General features: G+C 46.1%; 1 protein-coding gene across 3 annotated transcripts in view; it reads right to left on the bottom strand.

Moving 5' to 3' along the window:
• Positions 1–3,041: 3,041 nt before the first annotated feature.
• hephl1b (hephaestin like 1b) overlaps positions 3,042–23,815 on the bottom strand; it is an 80,085-nt gene continuing 59,311 nt past the window's right edge. Inside the window, exons 12-20 of one of the 3 annotated variants that reach the window (XM_036967792.2) lie at positions 21,178–21,397; positions 20,798–20,937; positions 13,766–13,891; positions 12,949–13,055; positions 12,632–12,869; positions 11,600–11,739; positions 8,247–8,400; positions 7,560–7,574; positions 3,042–6,515 (exon numbers count right to left, since the gene is read on the bottom strand). In XM_036967792.2, coding sequence (XP_036823687.2) covers positions 6,451–6,515; positions 7,560–7,574; positions 8,247–8,400; positions 11,600–11,739; positions 12,632–12,869; positions 12,949–13,055; positions 13,766–13,891; positions 20,798–20,937; positions 21,178–21,397 — 1,205 coding nt within the window. In that variant the 3' untranslated portion in view covers positions 3,042–6,450. Of the gene's footprint in view, positions 6,516–7,559; positions 7,575–8,246; positions 8,401–11,599; positions 11,740–12,631; positions 12,870–12,948; positions 13,056–13,765; positions 13,892–20,797; positions 20,938–21,177; positions 21,398–21,664; positions 21,739–23,815 lie in introns of those variants that run through there. The other 2 variants (XM_090226310.1, XM_090226311.1) reach the window with 2 other exon arrangements.

Genomic DNA, 23,815 nt, shown 5'->3' on the forward strand with positions numbered 1-23,815 from the left:
CCAGTCTAGTCAGAATGGTTCCAGTCTAGTCAGCCCAGTCTAGTCAGAATGGTTCCAGTCTAGTCAGAATGGTTCCAGTCTAGTCAGCCCTGTCTAGTCAGAATGGTTCCAGTCTAGTCAGAATGGTTCCAGTCTAGTCAGCCCTGTCTAGTCAGAATGGTTCCAGTCTAGTCAGCCCTGTCTAGTCAGAAAGGTTCCAGTCTAGTCAGCCCTGTCTAGTCAGAATGGTTCCAGTCTAGTCAGTCCTGTCTAGTCAGAATGGTTCCAGTCTAGTCAGAATGGTTCCAGTCTAGTCAGAATGGTTCCAGTCTAGTCAGCCCAGTCTAGTCAGAATGGTTCCAGTCTAGTCAGAATGGTTCCAGTCTAGTCAGCCCTGTCTAGTCAGAATGGTTCCAGTCTAGTCAGTCCTGTACATCAGAATGGTTCCAGTCTAGTCAGAATGGTTCCAGTCTAGTCAGCCCAGTCTAGTCAGAATGGTTCCAGTCTAGTCAGAATGGTTCCAGTCTAGTCAGAATGGTTCCAGTCTAGTCAGTCCAGTCTAGTCAGAATGGTTCCAGTCTAGTCAGAATGGTTCCAGTCTAGTCAGCCCAGTCTAGTCAGAATGGTTCCAGTCTAGTCAGAATGGTTCCAGTCTAGTCAGCCCTGTCTAGTCAGAATGGTTCCAGTCTAGTCAGAATGGTTCAAGTCTTGTCAGAATGGTTCCAGTCTAGTCAGAATGGTTCCAGTCTAGTCAGAATGGTTCCAGTCTAGTCAGAATGGTTCCAGTCTAGTCAGCCCTGTCTAGTCAGAATGGTTCCAGTCTAGTCAGCCCTGTCTAGTCAGAAAGGTTCCAGTCTAGTCAGCCCTGTCTAGTCAGAATGGTTCCAGTCTAGTCAGTCCTGTCTAGTCAGAATGGTTCCAGTCTAGTCAGAATGGTTCCAGTCTAGTCAGAATGGTTCCAGTCTAGTCAGCCCAGTCTAGTCAGAATGGTTCCAGTCTAGTCAGAATGGTTCCAGTCTAGTCAGCCCTGTCTAGTCAGAATGGTTCCAGTATAGTCAGTCCTGTACATCAGAAAGGTTCCAGTCTAGTCAGCCCTGTCTAGTCAGAATGGTTCCAGTCTTGTCAGTCCTGTCTAGTCAGAATGGTTCCAGTCTAGTCAGCCCAGTCTAGTCAGAATGGTTCCAGTCTAGTCAGTCCTGTACATCAGAATGGTTCCAGTCTAGTCAGCCCTGTCTAGTCAGAATGGTTCCAGTCTAGTCAGAATGGTTCCAGTCTAGTCAGCCCTGTCTAGTCAGAATGGTTCCAGTCTAGTCAGCCCTGTTCATCAGAATGGATCCAGTCTAGTCAGCCCTGTCTAGTCAGAATGGTTCCAGTCTAGTCAGCCCAGTCTAGTCAGCCCTGTCTAGTCAGAATGGTTCCAGTCTAGTCAGTCCTGTTCATCAGAATGGTTCCAGTCTAGTCAGCCGGTCTAGTCAGCCCTGTACATCAGAATGGTTCCAGTCTAGTCAGTCCTGTTCATCAGAATGGTTCCAGTCTAGTCAGCCCTGTTCATCAGAATGGTTCCTGTCTAGTCAGTCCTGTTAGTGGGTGGGAGGTGGGAGGGGTGGGGAGGTGGGAGGGTTAGTGGGTGGGGAGGTGGGGAGGTGGGAGTTGGGAGGTGGGAGGGGTGGTGGGAGGGTTAGTGGGTGGGAGGTGGGAGGGGTGGGGAGATGGGTTAGGGTTAGTGGGTGGGGAGGTGGGAGGTGGGTGCTCACCCATTTGGGTCCGTGGGGACAAGATTGTTTTTGTTGTCAATAGTTTGTCAGCGTTCTTTTTTTGTATTGTATGAATTTGTTGTTTACTTATGTTATGTTTTGACTTCCACTTAAACACTTCCACCTCTATATTTGAAAGAGAGAATGTCGTCAATGAGTCAAGGAGTGTTTGATCAGGCAGTTTAATTGACAGAGAGAGATTTCCATGGTTATCAAAACGCCACTACACAAAACACAGCCCTCATTTGTTTCTAAAAATCACCCATGGGAAAAATGAATGGTGGGAAAACGATTGCAACCATTTCCCTGTTTGACCTCTAGGTTTTATGGGTATTATTATGACTCAACTCGGAGTTGTCTCGAGATGGCTGTGCATATTCATGGTTTAAGGATAGCATAGCATCTCTCTCCATTGAATACAGACAGTTGACATCGCCAACACTCATCGAATATATAAAAAAAAAAAGATTACAATAATGAGATGTATCCACCAATCCAAAGAAAGGATAGGCGGGTGCTAGACAGATCGCCACGCCTCTTTGTGGACAACGAGTTCCATTGTTAGGACGGAGAGACAGGTATCTTGTCAGTATATCCATAATCTTTGATGGGACTGAACGGCAACAACAAAATCGCTAAGGATCATGGTGAAAGTGGCCGTAACTAGCAAAGGATCATGGTCGATGTAGTCGTTTTCATCCTGACTGAGAGTCAACCGGAGCCTCCTCCTCGTAGCCTGACCTGTGATTGGTCTGTGTCAGCAGGTGGCCATGCGGGACAACAAATGTAGTAGTCAGAATTAATAACGATTAATGAAATATCTTGATTTGTAGCTAACTTTAAAATAATTCACAGCGGGAATCGAAGTTGATCATAATAAACATGTGTTAGGGCCTAAAAAGGCTGTCTAAAAACAATCTAGTAAACAACCATGCAATCTCCATAGACAAACATTGGCAGTAGAATGGGCCTCACTGAAGAGCTCAGTGACTTTCAGAGTGGCACCGTCATAGGATGCCACCTTTCCAACAAGTCAGTTCGTCAAATTTCTTCCCTGCTAGAGCTGCCCCCCGGTCGACTGTAAGTGCTGTTATTGTGAAGTGGAAAAGTCAAGAGGCAACAACGGGTTAGTGTTACTACCGGTTAGGGCTATCATTATGGTTACGACCTGTAGTCTAGCGGGTTATGGTTACCATGGTTACCACATATAGCCTTGGGGTTAGGGTTACCATGGTTACTACCTGTAGTCTTGGGTGTTATTACAGTCAGGTGTCACACTTTTAACACAAACTCAACATTGAAACATTATTGTACGTTATCAAAGCAGTTTTTATTGTACACAGATTTAAACAAAATATATTTGGTACAGTAGTCATTTTTACATTCTATTTCCTCTTCGTTGCCAAGGACAACGAGTGCAACCAATCAAACAGAGCAGCAGTATATATTCACGTCTGGACAGTAGACAGGTTCTGAAGCAGACTAATGAACAGTTAGAATGACTCGGGGAATAAAACCACAGAGATGCTATTCAATTACCAGAGGGGCTATGTCATAAAGCCCTCAAAGTTCCAGAATGCGGTGAAGATGGCAGCCATGTTGGTCAGGGAGGAATCCAAAAGTACTTCTAATTGTAATGTAATGGCAGTAGAGGCATAATCTTGATTTTAATTATGCAGGAACATAAAAGTAAGGCATGTGATATATCAGAAATTGTGTAATAGAATTATTGTCAACCTAAAACAGTTTACAGGTTTTTATACCAATTCTCTGTATAAATTGCCTCTAAAATATATGTAAAGATAACATAAATGTCTTAATTGTTGTTTTTTTGGAAATCTGTAAGTGGTATATGATACAATACTTGTGTAACTCCTATCAACAACTGATTTCAGCCAGTGTCTGGCTGTGGATTGACTGAGTAGATTGAATGGAATGTTGGCGTGAGTATTGGCAGTTAACTAGAAACGTTAATGGAATCATTCCTGTACAACTGGCTAGCTAGCGCGCTAACACATACAGTTAATGGAATCATTCCTGTACAACTGGCTAGCTAGCGCGCTAACACATACAGTTAATGGAATCATTACTGTACAACTGGTTAGCTATCGCGCTAACACATGCAGTTAATGGAATCATTACTGTACAACTGGTTAGCTATCGCGCTAAGACATGCAGTTAATGGAATCATTACTGTACAACTGGTTAGCTAGCGAGCTAACAAATGCAGTTAATGGAATCATTACTGTACAAATGGTTAGCTAGCGAGCTAACAAATGCAGTTAATGGAATCATTACTGTACAAATGGTTAGCTAGCGAGCTAACAAATGCAGTTAATGGAATCATTACTGTACAACTGGTTAGCTAGCGAGCTAACAAATGCAGTGCATTCAGAAAGTATTCAGACCCTTTCACTTTTTTCAATGTTATTTTACATTACAGCCCTATTCTAAAATTGATAAATGTTTTTAGGTGTTTGCAAATATATAAAAAATAAAAAACATAAAATACCTTGTTTACATTAGTATTCAGCCCCTTTTCTATGAGACTCGAAATTGAGCTCAGGTCCATCCTGTTTCCATTGATCATCCTTGAGATGTTTCTGCAACTTGATTGGAGTACACCTGTGGTAAATTCAATTGATTGGACATGATTTGGAAAGGCACACACCTGTCTATATAAGGTCCCACAGTTGACAGTGCATGTCAGAGCAAAAACCAAGCCACGAGGTCACAGGAATTGTCCGTAGAGCTACAAGACAGGATTGTGTCGAGGCACAGATCTGGGGAAGGGTACCAAAACATTGAAGGTCCCCAAGAACACAGTGGCCTCCATCATTCTTAAATGGAAGAAGTTTGGAACCACCAAGACACTTCCTAGAGCTAGCCGCCTGGTCAAACTGAGCAATCGGGGGACAAGAGCCTTGGTCAGGGAGGTGACGAAAAACCGATGGTCACTCTGACAGAGCTCCAGACTTCCTCTGTGGCGATGGCAGTACCTTCCAGAAGGACAACCATCTCTGCAGCACTCCACCAATCAGGCCTTTATGATAGAGTGGCCAGACAGAGTTGGAGTTTGCCAAAAGGCAGTTGAAGGACTAAAGAAACAAGATTCTCTGGTCTGATGAAACCAAGATTGAACTCTTTGGACTGAATGCCAAGCGTCATGTCTGGAGGAAACCTGGCACCATCCCTACGGTGAAGCATGGTGGTGGCAGCATCATGCTGAGGGGATGTTTTTCAGCCGCAGGGACTGGGAGACTAGTCAGGATCGAGGGAAAGATGAACGAAGAAAAGTACAGCGAGATCCTTGATGAAAACCTGCTCCAGAGCGCTCAGGACCTCAGACTGGGGACGAAGGTTCACCTTCCAACAGGACAACGACCCTAAACACACAGCCAAGACAACGCAGTACAGCGAGATCCTTGATGAAAATCTGCTCCAGAGCGCTCAAGACTTCAGACTGGGGCGAAGGTTCACCTTCCAACAGGACAACGACCCTAAACACACAGCCAAGACAACGCAGTACAGTGAGATCCATGATGAAAACCTGCTCCAGAGCGCTCAAGACTTCAGACTGGGGCGAAGGTTCACCTTCCAACAGGACAACGACCCTAAACACACAGCCAAGACAACGCAGTACAGTGAGATCCATGATGAAAACCTGCTCCAGAGCGCTCAAGACTTCAGACTGGGGCGAAGGTTCACCTTCCAACAGGACAACGACCCTAAGCACACAGCCAAGACAACGCAGTACAGTGAGATCCTTGATGAAAACCTGCTCCAGAGCGCTCAAGACTTCAGACTGGGGCGAAGGTTCATCTTCCAACAGGACAACGACCCTAAGCACACAGCCAAGAAGCAGGAGTGGCTTCGGGACAAGTCTCTGAATGTCCTTGAGTGGCCCAGACAGAGCCCAGACTTGAACCCGATCGAACATCTGAGAATAGCTGTGCAGCGACGCTCCCCATCCAACCTGACAGAGCTTGAGAGGATCTGCAGAGAAGAATGGGAGAAACTCCCCAAATACAGGTGTTCCAAGCTTGTAGAGTCATTCCCAAGAAGACTCAAGGCTGTAATCACTGCCAAAGGTGCTTCAACAAAGTACTGAGTAAAGGGTCTGAATACTTTTCCAAATGTATAAATGTGAAATGTATGTATTTTTTTTAAATACATTTGCAAACATTCCTAAAAAACAGATTTTGCTTTGTCACTATGAGGCATTGTGTGTAGATTGATGAGGGAAAAAAACAAACAATTTAAACAACTTAAGAACAAGTCTGTAACGTAAAAATGTTTTGGTGGAAAAAGTCAAGGGGTCTGAATACTTTCCGAATGCACTGTATACAATGCAAATTCTTCAAATTCATTGCTTTACAAATTATAACAGCACTGGCAAACCACGGTTGATCATCTCCCTGACCAACATGGCTGACCTTTTATGCCATCATAAGAAGGTTCATGTCCATTCTAGGATTCTACTTCCTAATTCTATGATAAAGCTAAAACGTGGGATGACTGGATGGTGAAGCAGTGTAATATTGAACTGTCATTCATCATCATTTTATCTATTGTAGGACTGATTGGTTTGATAGCTGATTACATTGACTGATAATGCATAATGAATAAACGCACGCACGCGCACGCACGCACGCACTCACACACACACACACACACACACACACACACACACACACACACACACACACAGAGTAGTCTAGTGGAGAACGGTCAGTAATAGTAGCAGTAGCAGAGTGGAGATGGAACCTCCAATACCAGGTGCTATAGGAGAGGGGGAGAAACAATTTTAATGTGGTTCATGTCTAGTCATTCTAATCTGGTTCATGTTTATTCATGTCTAGCCATTCTAATCTGGTTCATGTTTATTCATGTCTAGCCATTCTAATCTGGTTCATGTTTATTCATGTCTAGCCATTCTAATCTGGTTCATGTTTATTCATGTCTAGCCATTCTAATCTGGTTCATGTTTACTCATGTCTAGCCATTCTAATCTGGTTCATGTTTATTCATGTGGTTCATGCTTATTAATGTCTAGTCATTCTAATTTGGTTCATGTTTATTCACGTTTATTTGTGTGTAATCATTCTAATCTGGTTCATGTTTATTAACGTCTAGTCATTCTAATCTGGTTCATGTTTATTAACGTCTAGTCATTCTAATCTGGTTCATGTTTATTCATCCGGTTCATGTTTATTCATGCCTAGTCATTCTAATCTGGTTCATGTTTATTCATCTGGTTCATGTTTATTCATGCCTAGTCATTCTAATCTGGTCCATGTTTATTCATACCTTGTCATTCTAATCTGGTTCATGTTTATTCATGCCTTGTCATTCTAATCTGGTTCATGTTTATTCATCTGGTTCATGTTTATTCATGCCTAGTCATTCTAATCTGGTTCATGTTTATTCATCTGGTTCATGTTTATTCATGCCTAGTCATTCTAATCTGGTTCATGTTTATTCATCTGGTTCATGTTTATTCATGCCTAGTCATTCTAATCTGGTTCATGTTTATTCATCTGGTTCATGTTTATTCATGCCTAGTCATTCTAATCTGGTTCATGTTTATCAATGCCTAGTCATTCTAATCTGGTTCATGTTTATTCATCTGGTTCATGTTTATTCATCTGGTTCATGTTTATTCATCTGGTTCATGTTTATTCATGCCTAGTCATTCTAATCTGGTTCATGTTTATTCATCTGGTTCATGTTTATTCATCTGGTTCATGTTTATTCATCTGGTTCATGTTTATTCATCTGGTTCATGTTTATTCATCTGGTTCATGTTTATTCATGCCTACTCACCATGTGATGTTTTCTCTGGAATAAAAGATAAACAAGAGACTTGACGTTAGACAATGTTGACGTCATAACAGTCTGTCACTCTGTCTGTCACTCTCTGTCTGTCACTCTCTGTCTGTCACTCTCTGTCTGTCACTCTCTGTGTCACTCTGTCTGTCACTATCTGTGTCACTCTGTCTGTCACTCTGTCTGTCACTCTGTCTGTCACTCTCTGTCTGTCACTGTCTGTCAATCTGTCTGTCATTCTGTCTGTCACTCTCTGTCTGTCACTCTCTGTCTGTCACTCTCTGTCTGTCACTCTCTGTCTGTCACTCTCTGTGTCACTCTGTCTGTCACTATCTGTGTCACTCTGTCTGTCACTCTCTGTCTGTCACTCTGTCTGTCACTCTCTGTGTCACTCTCTGTGTCACTCTGTCTGTCACTCTCTGTGTCACTCTGTCTGTCACTCTGTCTGTCACTCTCTGTCTGTCACTGTCTGTCAATCTGTCTGTCATTCTGTCTGTCACTCTGTCTGTCCCTCTCTCTTTCTCTCTCTCTCTCTCTCTCTCTCTCTCTCAGCGACACACACCAACACACACCGACACACACCGATACCGACACACACCGATACCGACACACACACGGTCTTGGTTTCAAGAGGTTAGGTCTAGGTATGGGTCCTGTGATGCTGAAGGTGGTCTCCATGGTTACCCGTGATGGTGAAAGTAGTCTCCATTCCAGCGTGGATGTGGTCGGCGACGTGGCAGTGCAACAGCCATGTCCCAGGGTTCCCTGCAGTCATCTCGACCGTCTGAAACGTCCCCGGGAACAGATCAAACACATCCGCGCGGTGCACACTGTCCGTCTGACACACACACACACACACACACACACACACACAGACACACAGACACAAACACACACACACACACACACACACACACACACACACACACACACACACACACACACACACACACACACACACACACACACCAGGGGAGAGAGAGGGGAGGACTTGGGAACAGTTCAAACACATCCACATTGTCGGTCTGAGGATCATACATACATTTACTCTATTATCATATATATTTATACCATGGCATTGTTGAATACTCCTTTCTGATTGGCTTGAAGGGCATTCTAGAGTGTGCATTATTTCTCTATAACGGCATGGTATATTTGCCAAGAGTGTGCAAAGCTGTCATCAAGGCAAAAGGGTGGCTACTTTGAAGAATTTAAAATAAATGTTGATTTGTTGAACACTTTTTTTGGTTACTACATGATTCCATGTGTGTTATTTCATAGTTTTGATGTCTTCACTGTTATTCTACAATGTAGAAAATAGTCAAAATAAAGAAAACCCCCTAAATGAGTGTCCAAACTTTTGACTGGTAACTGTACACTGAACCAAAATGTAAACACAACATGTGAACTGTTGGTTCCATGTTTCATGACCTGGAATAAAAGACCCCAGAAATGTTCCACACACAGCTGATTTCTCCTTTACCAAGATAATCCATCCACCTGACAGGTGTGGCATATCAAGAAGCTGATTAAACAGCATGATCATTACACAGGTGCACCTTCTGCTGGGGTCAATAAAAGGCCACTCTAAAAATGTGCAGTTTTGTCACACAACACAATGCCACAGATGTCTCAAGTTTTTGAGGGAGCGTGCAGTTGGCATGCTGACTGCAGGAATGTCCACCAGAGTTGTTGCCAGATAATTGAATGTTCATTTCTCTACATGAAGCCGTCTCCAACATCGTTTTAGAGAATTTGGCAGCAAGTCCAACTGACCTCGTAACCACGCCAACTGAGGACCTCCACATCCGGCTTCTTCAATTGAAGGATCGTCTGAGACCAGCCACCTGGACAAGCTGATGAAACTGAGGAAACTAGGGCCTGTCTCCCTAGTGGGTGGGCCTGGCTCCCTAGTGGGTGGGCCTGTCTCACCAGTGGGTGGGCCTATGCCTTCCCAGCCCCACCCATGACTGCGCCACTGCCCAGTCATATGGTATCCATAGATTAGAGGCTAATTTATTTATTTGAATTGACTGATTTCCTCATATGTACTTTAACTCAGTAAAATCTTTGAAATTGTTGTATGTTGCGTTTATATTTTTGTTCAGTATTTACATATTTCAACATTTGAGGTAGACTACATGATCACACCGGTAATAGATCTGTTGTTGTATTACTTATGAGGCTCAGCTGAATTAACATTTACATAGTTGTCATACATAGTCTCTGCGGAGGGAGAACAGCAGACTGAGATCAGTCTCTCAAGATCCACTCTCCCTTTCCTCCACTGACCATAAAGTGACACCGTCTTCCAGCTGATGGTGAAACACCAGCCGCACTGCATTATTTCTGGCCTCAAATTCATGTTGTTACTCCTATGAACAGAGAATGTGAAATATTTGCAGTGCTTGTTGTAGCGCTGAGTGGAAATAGGAAGATCGCTCATTTTAATGGGTTATAAAAGTGTTGAATACTAAGTGTTGACAGTGGTGAGTAAGAACTTAAACTAACTCATAAAAACAGCCATCTCTTCGCTGTATTCGTTGACCGTCTCTCTCTAGTCGTGGTTTTAAACGTTTTGAAATCTCACAGCTTCAACTTTGCTGTAGCTTTCTTTTATGTCTACAGACGCGGTCATCCGAGCCATCTGATTGGCCAGCGGAGGCCTATAGTGCACTTGATTTGGGCCCACCAGCAGAGTTTGTACCTTCAGACACATGAAAAGGTTCAAAATGTGTCACGGTCGTTAAATAATATGAATCAATAATTAGACACAGTGTGAATAGAGTTCCACATTTTTCATTGAATTGAATTTTTAATGAGTGAAACTCATCAAAACAACAAAGATGTAAGGATGTGAAGTACGCAGCGCACATAAGAAACAATGTCCCACATCCCAGGTGGGAAAAAGGCCAAACTAAATATGATCCCCGATTAGAGGCAACGATATTCAGCTGCCTCCAACTGGGAACCATACACACACACACCAACAACATAGAAATATAATACCTAGAAACCCCCCTAGTCACGCTCTGACCTATTACACCATAGAGAACCCCGAGGGCTCTCTATGGTCAGGGCGTGACAAAATGGCAACAGTTGGCCTACTACCCGGCGCTCTGAGCCATTGAATCTGGTGCACCTACCACCCGAGACAAATAAAAAGGAACACAAGGCTTTATAGTTGTTGTTTTTTTACAGAAATGTTTGGAGATAGACTAGGGTTGCCTTGGAGATCGTTGACCGGTTGGTCACTCTAGAAAGCTCTAGAAAGTTGAGTGAAGGTCAATTTCGTGCTTCTCTATGTGGGCTTCTTCTGGTGTGGCTCCTGGGGGAGCTTAGAGGGAACATTGCTCACCAGACATGTCACCCATTGAGCATGTTTGGAATGCTCTGGATCGACGTGTGCAACAGAGTGTTCCAGTTCCCACAAATAAGCAGCAACATCGGACAGCCATTGAAGAGGAGTGGGACAACCTTCCACAGGCCACACGCAACAGCCTGATTAACTCTATGTAAGGAGATATGAATCAACAGATTCATATCTGTATACCAGGTCATGTGACCGGGAATACAGATTAGGGCCTAATGAAAATCTTTGAAATTGTTGCATGTTTGTGTTTATTTTTTTGTTCAGTGTACAGTATATATACATATAATATATATTTATCACAAGCCATTTGGTTTAAATATTGCCTTTCAGTTTCTCTATAAAAGTGAGGAGGGAACAGAATTAAGACAATGTACTGGAAAACTGACTCCAGTGATTATGATGAATAATAATAAGATGCCGAACGAGGAGAGGAAGAGGGAGAGGAAGAGGAAGAAGAAGAAGAAGAAGAGGAAGAGGAGGAAGAGGAAGAAGAAGAGGAGGAAGAACAGGAAGAGGAAGAAGAAGAGGAGGAAGAACAGGAAGAGGAAGAAGAAGGAGAAGAGAAGGAGAAGAAGATGACGAACGAGGAGAAGAAGGGGAAGAGGAAGAAAAAGAGAAGAAGAAGAAGAGGAGGAGAAAAAGAGGAGAAGGAGGTTTGTCTTACTTTATAAGTGAAGGTCTCAGCGTGGAAGTGGACGGTGTGAATGTCGACCTCGTTGCCCATCCCCAGTAGATACCAGTCCACTGTCTGGCCATTAGACATGGTCAGACCATGAAGGTTTCCATACAGCTTACCATTTATACCTACACAGATGCACACACACACACAGGCACACACACACACACACACACACACACACACACACACACACACACACACACACACACACACACACACACACACACACATACATACACAGATGCACACACAGACAGACAGACAGACAGACAGACAGACACACAGACACACACACACACACACACACAAACACACACAATAATACTCCTTAATACCATCACAGTCAACATGATCTCTCTCTCTCAGCCTCTGTCTTTGTTGGTTCCCAATCATACTATGTATCTTTCCTCCTGAAGTGTGCACTCTCTCACTACTCTACACAAATATAAAAGCAATAGTGTAGGAATGGGCTAGAAGGAGTTTCCAAATCCTGTCATTTCCTTTCAAATCCATGAAGGGAAGTGCAAATCTAGGGAGGAAAGAGAGAATATTGGGACACACTCACTCTCTTTTCTATAAGCTTGGCTCTTCTTCTCCCTCCCGCTCCCCCTCCTCTTCTCACCTCCCCCTCCTCCCTCTCCCCCTCCTCCTCTCCCTCTTCTCCTCCTCTCCCTCCCTCTCCCCCTCCTCTCCACCTCCTCCTCTCCCTCCCTCTTCTCCTCCTCTCCCTCCCTCTCCCCCTCCTCTCCCTCCCTCTCCCCCTCCTCTCCCTCCCTCTCCTCTCCCTCCCTCTCCCCCTCCTCTCCCCCTCCCTCTCCCCCTCCTCTTCTCCCTCCCTCTTCTCCTCCTCTCCCCCTCCTCTCCTCCTCCTCCTCCTCCTCTCCTTCCCTCTCCTCTCGATCCCTCTCCTTACATCCCTCCCTCTCCCCCTCCTCTCCTCCTCTCCATCCTCTCCCTCTCCCCCTCTCCCTCTCCCCCTCCTCTCCTCCTCCACTCCCTCCCCCTCTCTCTCCTCACCGTGCATCTTGTTGCTCTCTATAAAGTTGTCGTCCACGGTGAAGTTACTGGGGTCAGTGTGGAGGTAAGTTCTGATGTTGTCTTCCAGGTACCAGGACTCATTCTCATCAAACACCATGAAGAGCAGAGCAAACTCCCTCTCCACGTCCCTCCTCTTCCTCGTCCCCTCCTCAGCTCCACGCTGCAGTACTCCCTGTCTGCAGACCACCAAGGGACCCAAGAGACCGCTGAACACGTCCTGAAGGACAGATAGAGAGGCTTACTGGATACAGGCAGACACACACATTCTCAGGAGTTCTATAGGTAAACACACACACCTTGACGAAGTCAACAGTAGAGTAGTACGCGTAGGAGATACAGTTAGGATCAGAGACTCCTGGACCAGAGCTCTCTGGGACCTCCCATCTGAACTCTGTCATATAACCTGGGGATGAGAGAATAGAGGAGAGGAGAGGAGGAGAGAGATGGAGAGGAGGAGAGGAGGAGAGGGGAAAAGGAGAGGAGGAGAGGAGAGGGAGAGGGAAAAGGAGAGGGGAAAAGGAGAGGAAGGGAGGAGGAGAGGAGAAAAGGAGAGGAGGAGAGGAGGAGAGGGGAAAAGGAGAGGAGGAGAGGAGGAGAGGGGGAAAGGAGAGGAGGAGAGGAAGAGAGTGAAAAAGGAGAGGAGGAGAGGGGAAAAGGAGAGGAGGAGAGGGGAAAAGGAGAGGAGGGGAGGAGGAGAGGGAAAAGGAGAGAAGGAGAGGAGGTAGAGGGGGAGAGGGGAGGAGAGGGGGGATGAGAGAGGAGGAGTGGACAGGGGAGAGGAGGTGGGGGGGAGGAGGAGAGGAGGATAGAGGGAGAGGGGAGGGGAGAGGAGGAGAAGAGGAGAGAGGAAAGGAGAGAAGAGGATAGAAGAGGAGAGGAGAGGAGGAAAGGAGAGATAAGGAGAAGAGGAGAGAGGAGGATAGAAGAGGAGAGGAGGAAAGGAGAGAGAAGGAGAAGAGAAGAGAAGAGAGGAGAGGAGGAGATAAAAGGGGAGGATCACACACACATTAACATGGACCGTTGTTGGTTGGACAGGTGTGTCTGTGTCTGTGATGTCCACTCTGTGTGTTTGTATAGAGTGCGGCCGGCAGTGTGTTTGTGTGTGTGCTTTACCTGGCTGGACAGGTGTGTGTGTGTCGGTAGTGACCACTCCGTGAGCGTGTATAGAGTACGGACGGCTGGCTCTGTTCTTAAAGGTGATCAGAACCTCCTCTCCCACCTCCACCCTGATGATAGGACCTGTAGGAACGACACACAAACACACCAGTAACCGTATCAATCCCAGCTAGCGCATAAAAGTTCTGAGAACCATATGTTTCTTACAGCTTGGTGAGAGCATGGTTGTCCTACGGTTATTTAGCCTACAACCTTCCCACAACCTTCTGGGAACGTTGCTTGGCTTTGGAACATTCTCAGCACATTTAAGGAACTTGACAATAAAACACTATTTTCTTTTGTATTTCGTTCCTTTTAACAGAACGTTTGGTTACATTTAATTAACATTTTGGAAAAGGTTCTAGGAATGTTCTCCAACGGGTTTGACATTGGGAACGTTCAGAGAGCGTTAAGAAACAACGTTCTTCCGTGGGAATTTCAGTGGCGTCATCACGCCATACCGCTGTGAGTCATCACGGCCATACCGCTGTGAGTCATCACGCCATACCGCTGTGAGTCATCACGCCATACCGCTGTGAGTCATCACGCCATACCGCTGTGAGTCATCACGCCATACCGCTGTGAGTCATCACGCCATACCGCTGTGAGTCATCACGCCATACCGCTGTGAGTCATCACGCCATACCGCTGTGAGTCATCACGCCATACCGCTGTGAGTCATCACGTCATACCGCTGTGAGTCATCACGGCCATACCGCTGTGAGTCATCACGCCATACTGCTGTGAGTCATCACGCCATACCGCTGTGAGTCATCACTGTGAGTCATCACGCCATACCGCTGTGAGTCATCACGCCATACCGCTGTGAGTCATCATGGCCATACTGCTGTGAGTCATCACGCCATACCGCTGTGAGTCATCACTGTGAGTCATCACGCCATACCGCTGTGAGTCATCATGGCCATACTGCTGTGAGTCATCACGCCATACCGCTGTGAGTCATCACTGTGAGTCATCACGTCATACCGCTGTGAGTCATCACGCCATACTGCTGTGAGTCATCACGCCATACCGCTGTGAGTCATCACTGTGAGTCATCACGCCATACCGCTGTGAGTCATCACGCCATACCGCTGTGAGTCATCACGGCCATACCGCTGTGAGTCATCACGCCATACCGCTGTGAGTCATCACGCCATACCGCTGTGAGTCATCACGCCATACCGCTGTGAGTCATCACGCCATACCGCTGTGAGTCATCACGCCATACCGCTGTGAGTCATCACGGCCATACCGCTGTGAGTCATCACGCCATACTGCTGTGAGTCATCACGCCATACCGCTGTGAGTCATCACGGCCATACCGCTGTGAGTCATCACGCCATACCGCTGTGAGTCATCACGTCATACCGCTGTGAGTCATCACGCCATACCGCTGTGAGTCATCACGCCATACCGCTGTGAGTCATCACTGTGAGTCATCACGCCATACCGCTGTGAGTCATCACGCCATACCGCTGTGAGTCATCACTGTGAGTCATCACGGCCATACCGCTGTGAGTCATCACGTCATACCGCTGTGAGTCATCACGCCATACCGCTGTGAGTCATCACGCCATACCGCTGTGAGTCATCACGCCATACCGCTGTGAGTCATCATGGCCATACCGCTGTGAGTCATCATGGCCATACCGCTGTGAGTCATCACGCCATACCGCTGAGAGTCATCATGCCATACCGCTGTGAGTCATCACGCCATACTGCTGTGAGTCATCACGCCATACCGCTGTGAGTCATCACGTCATACCGCTGTGAGTCATCACGCCATACCGCTGTGAGTCATCACGCCATACCGCTGTGAGTCATCACGCCATACCGCTGTGAGTCATCACGCCATAACGCTGTGAGTCATCACGGCCATACCGCTGTGAGTCATCACGCCATACCGCTGTGAGTCATCACGCCATACCGCTGTGAGTCATCACGCCATACCGCTGTGAGTCATCACGCCATAACGCTGTGAGTCATCACGCCATACCGCTGTAAGTCATCACGCCATACCGCTGTGAGTCATCACGCCATACCGCTGTGAGTCATCACGCCTTCCGCTGTGAGTCATCACGCCATACCGCTGTGAGTCATCACGCCATACCGCTGTGAGTCATCACGCCATACCGCTGTGAGTCATCACGCCATACCGCTGTGAGTCATCACGCCATACCGCTGTGAGTCATCACGCCATACCGCTGTGAGTCATCACGGCCATACCGCTGTGAGTCATCACGGCCATACCGCTGTGAGTCATCACGGCCATACCGCTGTGAGTCATCACGGCCATACCGCTGTGAGTCATCACGCCATACCGCTGTGAGTCATCACGGCCATACCGCTGTGAGTCATCACGCCATACCGCTGTGAGTCATCACGCCATACCGCTGTGAGTCATCACGCCATACCGCTGTGAGTCATCACGCCATACCGCTGTGAGTCATCACGGCCATACCGCTGTGAGTCATCACGGCCATACCGCTGTGAGTCATCACGGCCATACCGCTGTGAGTCATCACGCCATACCGCTGTGAGTCATCACGCCATACCGCTGTGAGTCATCACGCCATACCGCTGTGAGTCATCACGGCCATACCGCTGTGAGTCATCACGGCCATACCGCTGTGAGTCATCACGGCCATACCGCTGTGAGTCATCACGCCATACCGCTGTGAGTCATCACGGCCATACCGCTGTGAGTCATCACGCCATACCGCTGTGAGTCATCACGCCATACCGCTGTGAGTCATCACGCCATACCGCTGTGAGTCATCACGCCATACCGCTGTGAGTCATCACGCCATACCGCTGTGAGTCATCACGCCATACCGCTGTGAGTCATCACGTCATACCGCTGTGAGTCATCACGCCATACCGCTGTGAGTCATCACGCCATACCGCTGTGAGTCATCACGTCATACCGCTGTGAGTCATCACGGCCATACCGCTGTGAGTCATCACGTCATACCGCTGTGAGTCATCACGCCATACCGCTGTGAGTCATCACGCCATACCGCTGTGAGTCATCACGTCATACCGCTGTGAGTCATCACGCCATACCGCTGTGAGTCATCACGCCATACCGCTGTGAGTCATCACGCCATACCGCTGTGAGTCATCACGCCATACCGCTGTGAGTCATCACGTCATACCGCTGTGAGTCATCACGCCATACCGCTGTGAGTCATCACGCCATACCGCTGTGAGCCACCAGTCTCTGGTTGTGGCATTGGTCTCGGAGCAGTGGGGACACTGTGTAGAGTGTTTCAGTAGGGTGATTGACGAGATGTGGGCTCACGTGCATATCGCATATGCCATATATATTTCTTTGCCACTAAACACATTTTTAGGCCTGCTGAGCGCAAACTTGAACATTGTGGAAATTCTGTGCAACTTCCGGCACATGTTTACTGTGAACACTGAGGCTGTACCTGCTTTAAGTTACAGTTTTACTGTGAACACTGAGGCTGTAGCTGCTTTAAGTTACAGTTTTACTGTGAACACTGATGCTCTACCCACTAAGTTACAGTTTTACTGTGAACACTGAGGCTCTACCCACTAAGTTACAGTTTTACTGTGAACACTGAGGCTGTACCTGCTTTAAGTTACAGTTTTACTGTGAACACTGAGGCTGTACCTGCTTTAAGTTACAGTTTTACTGTGAACACTGAGGCTGTACCTACTTTAAGTTACAGTTTTACTGTGAACACTGAGGCTCTACCTGCTTTAAGTTACAGTTTTACTGTGAACACTGAGGCTGTACCTGTTTTAAGATACAGTTTGGCTACTGGCTACTTCGCTTATTCAAGCCTGTCTAAAAATACAAGACTGTCCCTTTAAGACATAAAAAAAAGCTCTTTGCCTGACTGGCTTTTCAAAATGTCTAGAAATGTACATGTTTCGTGCTCTTGTAGGAAGTAATCCCTCCCCTATTGCTGACTACGAATTATCTTTAACTGGGCTAATAACTCACTAACTAGCCAATCATATGAACAAATATACACACGTGGCTACATGCAGCTCTCGCTTTGATCTCAAACCAAGCGCATCTACTCACGACCGCTCATGTTGTAAACACAGTCCAGTTCATCTAGTCACGGCCGCTCATGTTGTAAACACAGTCCAGTTCATCTAGTCACGGCCGCTCATGTTGTAAACACAGTCCAGTTCATCTAGTCACGGCCGCTCATGTTGTAAACACAGTCCAGTTCATCTAGTCACGGCCACTCATGCTGTAAACACAGTCCAGTTCATCTAGTCACGGCCGCTCATGTTGTAAACACAGTCCAGTTCATCTAGTCACGGCCACTCATGCTGTAAACACAGTCCAGTTCATCTACTCACGGCCGCTCATGTTGTAAACACAGTCCAGTTCATCTAGTCACGGCCACTCATGCTGTAAACACAGTCCAGTTCATCTACTCACGGCCGCTCATGCTGTAAACACAGTCCAGTTCATCTACTCACGACCGCTCATGTTGTAAACACAGTCCAGTTCATCTACTCACGACCGCTCATGTTGTAAACACAGTCCAGTTCATCTACTCACGACCGCTCATGCTGTAAACACAGTCCAGTTCATCTACTCACGGCCGCTCATGTTGTAAACACAGTCTAGTTCATCTACTCACGGCCGCTCATGTTGTAAACACAGTCCAGTTCAAAGTGAATGGCACAGATCCATATATGGCAAGGGTCTATTTGCATATAGGCCTACTGCAGCTCTGATTGGTTATGCTGCACCGGTCTGTGTAGAGTATGCAATAGAATCCTACTCCGATGAGTTCTGCCTACAACAAAATCTCTTGCATAGTTTGTTTCGGTCCGTTACATTGAAAGTATTGCGTTGATTCGAGCACAATTCCCACAGCAGAGCGAAATGCGGATAGTGTTGACTAAAGGGCATGAATGTAGAAAGATGAGTGAAGTTCCATCTCGTGCTTCTCTGCGCTGATATTTCATCTGCAGTGTGAGGGGAGGTGAGTGGCAGTTTAGAGGGAACCTTGCACAAAAACGTATAGTGTGATCAATATCACATAGAGCGCTGTGGTATAATCAGTATGGCATAGAGGTTTAGCAAAATGCCTCAAAGCAGGGCTACATTTATTTTCACCCTCCCCGTCAATACACCGGAAGCCGTCATATGGTGTATTGTTTGGGAGTGCGGATCCCAGACCCACCCTCTTCGTGGCCAATTACGTGTGAAACATCTCACTGACCTAGAAATCCCTTGGACATGATGAAAACAAACCCAGGTGTCTCCCAGGGTGAGATCCCTTGGACATGATGAAAACAAACCCAGGTGTCTCCCAGGGTGAGATCCCTTGGACATGATGAAAACAAACCCAGGTGTCTCCCAGGGTGAAATCCCTTGGACATGATGAAAACAAACACAGGTGTCTCCCAGGGTGAGATCCCTTGGACATGATGAAAACAAACCCAGGTGTCTCCCAGGGTGAGATCCCTTGGACATGATGAAAACAAACCCAGGTGTCTCCTTTAACTTCTTGGATATAGGGGGCGCTATTTTAATTTTGGGATGAAAAACGTTCCCGTTTTAAACAAGATATTTTGTCACGAAAAGATGCTCGACTATGCATATAATTGACAGCTTTGGAAAGAAAACACTATGACGTTTCCAAAACTGCAAAGATATTGTCTGTGACTGCCACAGAACTGTTACAGGCGAAACCCAGATAAAAATCCAATCAGGAAGTGCCGCATTTTTTGAAACCGCCTCATGCCAATGACTCCTTATATGGCTGTGAATGGGCCACGAATGAGCTTAGGCTTTCTGTCGCTTCCCCAAGGTGTTGACAGCATTGTGATGTATTTGTAGGCATATCATTGGAAGATTGACCATAAGAGACTCCATCTACCAGGTAATCTCCAGCTGCAGTATTTTTCCGTTCGCTTCTGATGAGAAACCAACTGTCACGACTGACATATTATCGAATAGATATGTGAAAAACACCTTGAGGATTGATTCTAAACAAAGTTTGCCATGTTTCTGTCAATATTATGGAGCTAATTTGGAAAAAAGTTTGGCGTTGTAGTGACTGCATTTTACGGTCTTTTTCTTAGCCAAACGTGATGAACAAAACGGAGCGATTTCTCCTACACAAATAATCTTTTTGGAAAAAATGAACATTTGCTATCTAACTGAGAGTCTCGTCATTGAAATCACCCGAAGTTCTTCAAAGGTAAATTATTTTATTTGAATGCTTTTCTTGTTTTTGTGAAAATGTTGCCTGCTGAATGCTAGGCTTAATGCTATGCTAGGCTATCAATACTCTTACACAAATGCTTGTGTAGCTTTGGTTTAAGCATATTTTGAAAATCTGAGATGACAGTGTTGTTAACAAAAGGCTAAGCTTGTGTTTCAATATATTTATTTCATTTCATTTGCGATTTTCATGAATAGGAAACGTTGCGTTATGGTAATGAGCTTGAGGCGATGATTACGCTCCCGGATACGGGATTGAGGTCGCTAGAGGTTAAGGAAGCTATTAAAAAACCTCCAAATAACCTATAATGACCGTTCTCAGAAATAAAACCTCCCAGGAAAACGTTCTCGGGAACCTAAAAATAAACGTTCCCAAAAAAGGAAAAATGTTCAGTTGGTTTCTCAGAACGTTTTAAAAAAACGTTCCGTTTTAAACGACCAACATGAAACCAAAAACATACGTTCCCACAACTTCCAAGGAAAAAAATGTGCTAGCTGGGATTTGATCTACTGCCAGAATAGCATGGTTAATTTTTTCAGTGACTGCTTTAAAGGGACGGTATGTGTCTCTTTAAAGCACTAATCCCGCCTTCTTCTCCGCTACTTCCCTTCATGGATTTGAAAGGAAATGACTGGTATGTAGAAACTCAGTGTAGCCCATGTCTTCACCAATCCAATGCTTTTAGATTTGCTGAAAGTAGTGAACAAGTGCAAACATCAGGAGGGAGAAGATATTATTGGGACCCCCACCCTACCCAGAATGCCGAGGTGCAGTTGTTCAGGTTGCAGTTCCGTCTGTGTCCTGAAGGTGTCATCAGTGTACTGTCTATACATCGCCTTCTTATAGCGTGGACCAATACGATTCTCTCCCCTGCCCACGAATATACTGCCTGGACTGGGACACACACACACACACACACACACACACACACACAAAATTATGAATGAATGAATCACACACACACAAAATTATTAATGAATGAAACAGAAACTGACACACACACACACACACACACACACACACACACACGTACAAGCATTTCGCTACACTCGCAATAACATCTGCTAAATCCTATTTATGTGACCCTGTGATTGGATTTGACACACAGAAACACCCTCCTCCTCCTCTCTCTACCTGTCCTCCTCTGTAGCGTGATGTTTCTCTAGTTCCCAGGCCCGGTTAGGTGAATAGTCCCACTCCACCTCCTCTGCGCTGATGTAGTAGCGAACCACTGACGAGGCACGGGAGTGTGTGTGTTTCACGTTGCTCTCGGGTGAGCAGGGCTTCACAGAGTACTGCTGTCTCATCCCTCCATTATAGTGGTCAGTCACTCTGCAGCTCACCTCAAATACACCTGGAGACACAAGGGGTTAGAGGTCAGGGGTCAGAGGTCAGGGACAGAGGTTAACATTATAGTGGTCAGTCACTCTGCAGCTCACCTCAAATACACCTGGAGACACAAGGGGGTAGAGGTCAGGGGTCAGAGGTCAGGGGTAATAGGTCAAGGGTGGAGGTCAGGGGTAAGAGGTCAGGGGTAGAGGTCAGGGGTAGAGGTCAGGGGTAAGAGGTCAGGGGTGGAGGTCAGGGGTAAGAGGTCAGGGGTAAGAGGTCAGGGGTAGAGGTCAGGGGTAAGAGGTCAGGGACAGAGGTTAACATTATAGTGGTCAGTCACTCTGCAGCTCACCTCAAATACACCTAGAGACACAGGGGTAGAGGTCAGGGGTAAGAGATCAAGGGTAAGAGGTCAAGGGGTAAGAGGTCAGGGGTGGAGGTCAGGGGTAAGAGGTCAGGGGTAAGAGGTCAGGGGTAAGAGGTCAGGGGTAGAGGTCAGTGTCACGCCCTGGTCAAAGTATTTTGTGTTTATCTTCATTTATTTTGGTCAGGCCAGGGTGTGGCATGGGTTTTTGTATGTGGTGTGTTGGGATTGTAGCTTAGTGGGGTGTTCTAGTGAAGTCTATGGCTGTCTGAAGTGGTTCTCAATCAGAGGCAGGTGTTTATCGTTGTCTCTGATTGGGAACCATATTTAGGCAGCCATATTCTTTGGGTGTTTCGTGGGTGATTGTCCTTAGTGTCTTGATGTCCTTGTTCTGTGTGTATGTGCACCAGTATTAGGCTGTTTTGGTTTTCGTTACGTTTATTGTTTTGTAGTGTTTGCATTTAGATTCGTGTTGCTTCAGTTTAAATAAACATGGATCGCAATCTACACGCCGCATTTTGGTCCGACTCTCCTTCACATACAGAAAACCGTGACAGTCAGGGTTAGAGGTCAGGGTTAGAGGTCAGGAGTAAGAGTTGTGAAAAACAAATGAATCATTTCCATGTAGACATACATGGTTTCCACCGTCAGCAGCATCGCGGAGTCTAAATCTGAAACATGAAGTCATTTCTGAATATACATGACAGTTGTCTTTCTAAGTCAGTGATCCTGCTGCTGTTATACACCTCCCTGTTAATATTAATGTTGACCGCTGTCGTATTCAAACTCCTTCAGGGGGGACCCCATTTATTTCCACATCAATTTCTCACCACATTTCTGTAGGTTAATCTCTTATCAAAAAGAAAACAAACCAAATATACATTTAGTAAAAAGTTTCTCAAAAACGCTTGTCTGTATCATCTGTACTCTTAAATGTTTTGTTCTGACATTTTAGAGATTTTTTGCAGTTCCGGGGTTCGCGACCCCGACATTGAACACCACAGCTGTATGTGTGTTTATTATGGATTCCCATTAGTTCCTGCCAAGGCAGCAGCTACTCTTCCTGGGGTTTATTATGGATCCCCATTAGTTCCTGCCAAGGCAGCAGCTACTCTTCCTGGGGTTTATTATGGATCCCCATTAGTTCCTGTCAAGGCAGCAGCTACTCTTCCTGGGGTTTATTATGGATCCCCATTAGTTCCTGCCGAGGCAGCAGCTACTCTTCCTGGGGTTTATTATGGATCCCCATTAGTTCCTGCCAAGGCAGCAGCTACTCTTCCTGGGGTTTATTATGGATCCCCATTAGTTCCTGTCAAGGCAGCAGCTACTCTTCCTGGGGTTTATTATGGATCCCCATTAGTTCCTGTCAAGGCAGCAGCTACTCTTCCTGGGGTTTATTATGGATCCCCATTAGTTCCTGTCAAGGCAGCAGCTACTCTTCCTGGGGTTTATTATGGATCCCCATTAGTTCCTGTCAAGGCAGCAGCTACTCTTCCTGGGGTTTATTATGGATCCCCATTAGTTCCTGTCAAGGCAGCAGCTAGTCTTCCTGGGGTTTATTATGGATCCCCATGAGTTACTGCCAAGGCAGCAGCTACTCTTCCTGGGGTTTATTATGGATCCCCATTAGTTCCTGCCAAGGCAGCAGCTACTCTTCCTGGGGTTTATTATGGATCCCCATTAGTTCCTGTCAAGGCAGCAGCTACTCTTCCTGGGGTTTATTGTGGATCCCCATTAGTTCCTGTCAAGGCAGCAGCTACTCTTCCTGGGGTTTATTATGGATCCCCATTAGTTCCTGTCAAGGCAGCAGCTACTCTTCCTGGGGTTTATTATGGATCCCCATTAGTTCCTGTCAAGGCAGCAGCTACTCTTCCTGGGGTTTATTATGGATCCCCATTAGTTCCTGTCAAGGCAGCAGCTACTCTTCCTGGGGTTTATTATGGATCCCCATTAGTTCCTGCCAAGGCAGCAGCTACTCTTCCTGGGGTTTATTATGGATCCCCATTAGTTCCTGTCAAGGCAGCAGCTACTCTTCCTGGGGTTTATTATGGATCCCCATTAGTTTCTGTCAAGGCA

This window comes from Oncorhynchus mykiss, chromosome 29 (assembly GCF_057628025.1).
Source record: "Oncorhynchus mykiss isolate SJ-2025 chromosome 29, ASM5762802v1, whole genome shotgun sequence".
In the NCBI taxonomy this organism is placed as follows: domain Eukaryota; kingdom Metazoa; phylum Chordata; class Actinopteri; order Salmoniformes; family Salmonidae; genus Oncorhynchus; species Oncorhynchus mykiss.